Raw genomic sequence first — 7,747 nt, 5'->3', positions numbered from 1 at the left:
GGAAAAATTAAAGATAAACACTAATTATATCAAGGAAGAGCAAGGCATAGTGATTCATAATTGTGACCCTAACTACTCTGCAAACAGGGGTAGCAGGATCACTAAATGAGTTGGTAAAATAACAAAATGGAAAAATAAACACAAGAAGCCTTATTTGAAAAGTGATTGCAAAAGGCAACATGAAGTGATGTTAGTAGACTATTTGCATAAAAAGTGAGTGATCCCAACTTCAAAACTCAGTAATGTCACTGGAGGGTAAAATAAAGAAAAATACACTAAGATATGATATATATACAGGTCTCTAGGTATTCACACAGAGTAAGACTAAAGGAGGATAATCTTAGGAACTAAGTGTAACAGAGAGATTCAATACCTATGTGCATCTGATCACATACAATAATATTAATTGAAATGAACTATCAGGAGTTTTTTTTTATTTGTTACTCTTAAAATTCTTTTCCCTTTGTCTTGTTTGTTCCATTATCTGTCTTGGAGAGGGTAAGGACAGCACAGAAATGGAGGGACAAAGGGTGTACAAATGTAGCAATGGTACTCACTAAACACTATGTTGACAATTAATTATAAAACTTATGGGTGGGGCCTGGAGGGAAAAAAACTGGGAGAGAGCCAGGGAAAGGGTGACATTATTCAAAAAGAAATGTATTCTTTATCCGATTTGTGTAAGTGTAACCCTTCTGCATATCACCTTCACAATAATAATAAAAAATGCAAAGAAAAAAAGCCCAAAACAAACAAACCCCAACCCTCAGTACTGAAAACCAAAGTTGTCAGACTAGTGGGCTCAGGGACAATGTTCAAGCCTTATTTTAAGCCCCAGTATTGGCACCAAAAAAAAGTCAAGACAACAGACTTGAGGGTGCCATTCACAAAAGAGGAGAAACCAAATACAACTCTAGTGGAACATTTTTGTGTGTGCGCTCATCCGTGTACGTATGTATCCCTTCTGCGGCCTGAACTCAGGGCTTGGGTGCTGTCCCTGAGCTTTATTCCTCTCTACCATTTGAGCCACATCTCCACCTCTGGCTTTTTGGAGTCTCACAGACTTTCCTGCCTGGGTTCCTTTTGAAGCACCTTCTTCACACATTTCTCCAAACACCTAGGATCTTAGGCGCAAACCTTTGGAAGGACTGCATGACAGCTATGCTAGGGATTCATCTTACTTTAGGTTCACTATTCTCCAGAAAAACAAATTCTTTGTTCTCCTCACTAGAAGCAAAGCCAGAAAAATAATTTTTGCCTTTTTTCTCGGAACTCTCCTGGGACAGTTCCATGCGTGAGGTTCTATTCCTATCATGAAATTCTCCAAGGAAGGGGAAGACTGGGTGGGGAAAACCTGGAGGACAACACCGGAAGGGGAATACCGGGAGGGGTAGACCAAAAGAGGGGGGACAGAAAGCGGGGGAACAAAAAGAGCAGAGGAAGTAGGAGGACCGGAAGTGGGGGCCGGAAGTAGAGGACTGGTGTGGGAAGAGACAGGCGATAGAAGGTCGGATGTGAAAGAACGTGACTGCTGCTTCTCCAGATATTAAGGTGTGGTGCCTTGCTGTTGCATTGTGACTTCAAGTCAAGTGAGAGACTTCTCAAGTGTTTTCAGGGGCCTTTGTGAGTAATCTGAGTTAAAGCTGAATGAATCCTGTGTAATCTATGAAAATTGCACGGTGCCGATTCCTTGAAAGTACGGCCATCTTGGGCTCCTCCTCCTTATATTAAGTCTGAAAAGTCCGGGAATATTTTATTTAGGACTAAAGACCATTTACTTCCCCCAGAAGGCTCAAGAAATAAAGGTCTTGGTTGGTGGCTTGTAGAATAAGGTCATCAGATGAGTAAATATCATATACCGTGGAGCTTAAAAGAGACCAATCGGCCGGTCGCCAGTGGTGGTGCACACCTGTAATCTAGCTACTCAGGAAGCTGTTATTTGGGGATTGAGGTTCAAAGCCAGCCTAAGCAGGAAAGTCCGTGAGACTCTTATCTGAAATTAACCACCAGAAAACCAGAAGTGGCACTCGGCTGAAGTGGTAGAGTGCTGGCCTTGAGCTAAAGAGCTCAGAGACAGCGCCCAGGTCCAGAGTTCAAGCCCCATGACCAACAAAAACAAAAGAGAGAAAGAGAGAGAGAGACCAACCGTGATAACTGACTCAAAAGTAGTTTGGAGGGGGACATAAGGAATTCCAACTATGACTGTTCTCCAACTGATCCAGGCAGATCAAAGAATATGTGTGCTTCTTTACTTGGCCTTCTGCAGAATTAGAGCATTAGGGGATTTCCTCTAAGAAAATGGAAACTGGTAAACATTGCAAAATTCTCAAATCATGCAAAAATTCAAGATGATGACTCTACTCATTATGGGGACTACACTGTGGGCAGGTAGCAATGAGGGTCCTTAAATATTTTACCTCTTGTCTAGGAATCCAGAGTATCCCTGAAAGATGTTGTATCAATGTGCTTCTTTACTGGGAGTTGGACATAAAGTTGTTTAATGTTATTTTCAGAGAAACAGAGAGAAGGGGGTTAGATATACTTCTTGCCAAAAAATAGATAAATATAAATCAACAGTGTTCTGAATCCAGAACAACAAAGGCCCCACTGCTAGTCACTATAGTCCATCAAGTAAGCCCAGTGTCATGCAGTGACCTAAGATTCTCTTAACTTCCTCCACAGGATTCTCAGGACACAGGGACAGAACAGAAGAGTCTGGTGGGTTCCTAAAGCAGTGTGATTGCAGAAAACTGAAGAAGGGGCCAAGGTAAAGCCAAATTACCCTCCCACTGATGATGGTAGTCACAAGCTGTCATTTCTCCACTCTAGGTTTTTGTTTTCCAGGTCTCCTCAGGAGCTCATCGGAGTCATCATGCCACGAGGACAGAAGAGTAAGCATCGCTCTCGTGCCAAGCGTCAACTGGCTCGTATTGAGAGACAGATTCTTGAGAATGCACAGTACATTGCAGAGGAGGCAGAGTCCCCACCCTCCTTTCCTACTGTTGGTGAGGGTGCTCCCTTCAGCTCCCCTTCTGTCTGTAATCCCCAGGAGTCTCAGGGAGAAATATCCTATGAATCTTTTGATGCAGGGGCTTGCTGCAGTGGTTTTAATGTGGGTGCAGAGGGTATTGATAAAGGTGCAGATGAGGAAAGTCCCACGACCTCTCGGGAAGTCTGCCCCACTCAGATCCTATGTAGAGACTCTTTTGATTGGAAAACAAATAGATTGATGCAGTACATGCTAGAGAAGTTTAAAAAGAATGAGCGGTTTACACAGGCAGAGATGCAAAAGGTTATGAAAGGCAAGTTGAAACAGAACTTACCTGAGATCTTTAAGAAAGCATCTGAGCACTTGGAGTTGATTTTTGGCATTGAGGTGAGAGAAATAAATCCCAATAGTGAAACCTATACCCTGATCAATAAGTTACGCCTCTCCAGTGACAGCAGCCTGAGTGGCAGATGCAAATTTCCCAAAACAGGCCTGGTGATGATACTCCTTGGTGTGATCTTTATGAGGGGCAATAGTGCCAGTGAGGAAGAAATCTGGGAATTCCTTAATTCCCTGGGGATATATGCTGGGAGGAAGCATTTAATTTTTGGGGAGCCTCGAAAGCTCATCACCAAAGATTTGGTGCGGGATGGGTACCTGGAATACTACCGGGTACCTGGCAGTAATCCTCCCCGCTATGAGTATATTTGGGGTTTCAGAGCCTATGTTGAAACTACCAAGATGAAAGTTTTGGAGGTCTTGGCCAAGATCACTGATAGTGAACCTAGTTCTTTCCCTAGCCTGTATGAGCAAGCTTTGAGAGAAGAGGAAGAAAGAAAAGAGAGAGCTGAAGCTGAAAATAGCACTGATAGGCAGGCCAGGGTTCCTTCCCATGCTAGGTCCCACGCATCCTCCCACATTTAGTTAGGTCTGTGAGTTTTCACCTGTTCGAAGAACAGAATTAGAGGGAACAAAATGTATGTCCCCTTTCATTTTTTCCTTTGGATAACATTGTTTTAATGCTATGTCTCAGTTCTTTTTTTTTTCAAGGTTTGTGCAATCATTTGAAGACTTATTTTACTTCAGATTATAATCTCTATGTTATTCTTATCCACTTCTTTTTCAAAATGTTTCAAAAGTTACAGTTTTATTGTTTATATAAAAACCTATGTGGGCGGGGGAAACTAAAACTTGTCTTTTTCCCTATTATATATGAATAAGTTGTGTAACTTGTAAGTGTTCATTTGAAGGTTAATATGTTACAGTCTGTTAACATAATGTATGAGATGTTTATTGTTATTTATCAAGCTTAATAGTTTTGTTAGTCTTAAATGGGCAAATTGCCCTTTTATTATAACATAAAGTAACATTTGAAGAGGAATTTTTTCCAAACAAGTGAAAAAAAATTGGAAAACAGCTGATATTAACAAAATGTTGAGACAAAAATAAATTGGTTAATTGATAATTGACTGTATTCTTTTTGCTCATTTCTAGTAATATTAAATGGAATGGATTTGAATTTGGTTAGTCAAGCTATAAGAGACTAAGTTGTTAAAAAAGAAAATTAAGTTACAAGAATTAAATCTCTTACTTTTTTTTTATTATTATTTTAGTAGTTTTCTCCAAGCCTTACTTGAAGCCCCCAACAGTACATCTTCCCATAGGCTTTTAGAGTCAAATGGCTGCTATTTTATAAGCAAGATGATGAGGTAGTGTCTAAAGGAGAAAGGATAAGAAGGAGGGATGAGGAAAAGAGGTTTCATATGGAAGCCAAGTGTAAATTGATCAAGGTAATGTGGAACATTCAGAGATTACAATTCTGTCTATGTGAAATAATTTAAGTGAGGTTTTGAGGTGGGCTAGATGGCACTCTAGGCATGGTGAGCAAGGGCTAGATCCTCTTGTGCCACTGATTAAGGGTCTTAGTGCCTAATAGGAAGCAAATCTTAACAGTTCCTTTGGAACTGCAATACTCATCTGAGGTAGAAATGTAAGGAGGCTCTGCACTTGTGCCAGTGCAGGTAAATACACTTGCACAAACCATGCACATATTGTTCAGGAAGTTCCTGAGAGATAGAGGTGATAGTCCCTTCAGCTACCAAGAAACTTCTGACCTGTCACACTTATTATGGAGTAGTTTAGTCATATTCTGATCAATTTAAAGGACATTTTAAGCCGGGTACTAGTGGTTCTCACCTGTAATCCTAGCAACTAAGAAGGTTGAGATCTGAGGTTCAAAACCAGCCTGGGTCTGGCACCAGTGGCTCACGCCTATAATCCTAGCTATTCAGGAGGCTGAGCTCTGAGGATCGTGGTTCAAAGACAGCCCAGGTAGGAAAGTCTGTGAGACTCTTATTCCAATTAACCACCAGAAAACTGGAAGTGGCACTCTGGCTCAAGTGGTAGAGTGCTACCCTTGAGCTGAAGAGCTGAGGGACAGCACCCAGGTCCAGAGTTCAAGCCCCACAACTGACAAAAAAAATAGCTTGGGCAGGACAGTCTAGAAGACTTATCTCCAATTAATCCACAGAATGCCAGAAGTGGAGCCATGGCTCGAGTGCTAGAGTGCTAGCTGTGAGCAAAAATGCTCAGGGACAGCACTGAGAACCTGAGTTCAAGCCCCAGGACTGGCAAACAAAAAAGACACTAATCAGTTGGCTTGGAAGATAATTTCTAAAACTTAAAGGAAGGCTCAATTTTCAATAATGATGAAATAAATGAAGAAGGATAATTGAAATGGAAAGGTACTTAGAATGGAGGACATTGGCCCTTGACACAAATCAGGAGCTTGTGAGTTAAGAACTGGAGAACAACCCCATACCGACATGATTTAACATGCTGTAATTGGGAAACCCTACTCAGTTGTACTTGCTCAGCAGCCTTGTACTTGTGCTACATCTTTTAGACTTCGTGAAATCTTGAAGATATTTTTAAAGTTAAATTTTGTATAGGAAGGGTGTTACAATCTTAGGTCAAATAAATTAGTAATAACTTCTCCATTACAGACTCAATCTTTGCCTACCACTCTGCCAAGTGATTTAAATTGATTATAAACCTAAATTCTACATAAAGAGTTTATAAGAGTCACTCTGAAGACAACTTTCAATTTTCTCAAGGTAAACAGCAGAGCTGGATTAGATGCTTACTGAATTCCTTTAGAGTTTACACTGTCACACTCCTACCTGACAGCCTTCATGCCACCCGTTTTCTGCCCACTATTTCAGTATGTATTTCTGGTGGTAAGTTCAATACTTCACACTCCAAAATACTGTTTTGGAATACAAGGCAAAAAAGTAATCAGTGTAAATACAAAAATAAATGTGAGTTTTGATTAAAGAGAGAGGCTAAGAGAGCATGAGTTTGAGTCTAATTTGGGCTACATAATGAGTTTGAGGCCAGGCTAAGCTAGGTAAGTTTGATACCAGTCTGGACTACATTGCAAGATGCTGACATACAAAAAAAAGGAAATGAAGTAAGGGAGGGAGAGAAAAGTATGCAAGACTTTGGTACAATCTAGAAAAGAGATATCTTATTTGTGAGATAGAAATGCAATCTGGGTTTCATCAGAGCTCTAAAAATGTTACACAAAGCCGGGCGCTGGTGGCTCACGCCTGTAATCCTAGCTACTCAGGAGGCTGAGATCTGAGGATCGCGGTTCAAAGCCAGCCCGGGCAGGAGAGACCGTGAGACTCCTATCTCCAATAAACCACCAGAAAACCGGAAGTGGCGCTATAGCTCAAGTGGTAGAGCGCTCGCCTTGAGCTGAAGAGCTGAGGGACAGCGCCCAAGCCCAGAGTTCAAGCCCCACGACCGACAAAAAAAAAAAAAAAAAAAAAAAAAATGTTACACAAACCAATCATGGACAACCTGAAACAATTTAGGTAAAGTTCTCTTTAACTAGGTTGTTTGGAGGATTATCTTCTCCATTTGACTTGCCGGCTTTTCCTTGTTCCCGATTTAGATTTTTACAACCTAGGTAACATGTCAGCATTTGTTTAAAAATTCCTTTGAAGAATTTCTTTTACAAAGTGTGTGCTAAACACTAGTTCTTTTTTCTGGTGCCAGGTTTTAATATGTACCTGATACGTTGGCTTATTAGATAGTTAACTGTATAAAAATGATGTGAATCAAATTTTATTTTTGAACAAAACTGATATGTTATTTTAAAAATCTATAATATGAACAGCAACGACAATATAAGATCTGCTGACCTCACCCTTAGTGAACATTTAGTTTTTTATCACTGCAATAAAATAACTATCCCATTTGTTTCAAACTGCATTCTATTGAAATTGATTTAAATTTATTTCTAAACTCAATTTTAGATTATGGGTACATGGCATATATTTTTAAAATAACAATACTAACTGGGTGCTCATGCCTATAACCCTAGCTACTCAGGAGACTGAGATCTAAGGATCATGGCTCAAAGCTAGCCCAGGCAAGAAAGTCCATAAGACTTAATCTCCAATTAAGCACTAAAAACAAGCCAGAAGGGGAACTGTAGCTCAAATGACAGAACATTAGTCTTAAGCAATAAAGTTCAGGGACAGGGACCAGGCTCTGAGTTCAAGCCACAAGACTGGCAAAAAACAAAAACAAAAAACCTACGGGTAGGTGTAGCTCAGTGGTAGGGCACCTAGCAATGAACAATAAGCATCAGATACCAAGTTTGAGTCTCTGGATCAGACAAAAGAGAATAAAAAAGAACCAAAAAATTTATAACAACACTTTAAGGACTGGCATTATGACTCTATT

At 40.3% G+C, this 7,747-nt stretch overlaps 1 protein-coding gene across 1 annotated transcript; it reads left to right on the top strand.

The window, feature by feature from the left end:
* Positions 1-2,872: 2,872 nt before the first annotated feature.
* On the top strand, positions 2,873-3,913 carry LOC138839932 (melanoma-associated antigen B4-like). Its single transcript, XM_070039401.1, has one exon. It carries the CDS (start codon positions 2,873-2,875, stop codon positions 3,911-3,913), a length of 1,041 nt encoding a protein of 346 aa, XP_069895502.1.
* The last annotated feature ends 3,834 nt before the right edge of the window (positions 3,914-7,747 follow it).

The sequence above is a fragment of the Dipodomys merriami genome, unplaced genomic scaffold (assembly GCF_024711535.1).
Source record: "Dipodomys merriami isolate MVZ:Mamm:240054 unplaced genomic scaffold, mDipMer1.0.p SCAF_3, whole genome shotgun sequence".
NCBI lineage: Eukaryota > Metazoa > Chordata > Mammalia > Rodentia > Heteromyidae > Dipodomys > Dipodomys merriami.
Note: the sequence above shows the minus strand (reverse complement) of the source record. Positions and strands in the feature narration are given on the sequence as shown.

Excerpts from the sequence above, each read along its gene's own strand:
- LOC138839932 (XM_070039401.1), top strand. The coding sequence starts at position 2,873 with ATGCCACGAGGACAGAAGAGTAAGCATCGCTCTCGTGCCAAGCGTCAA.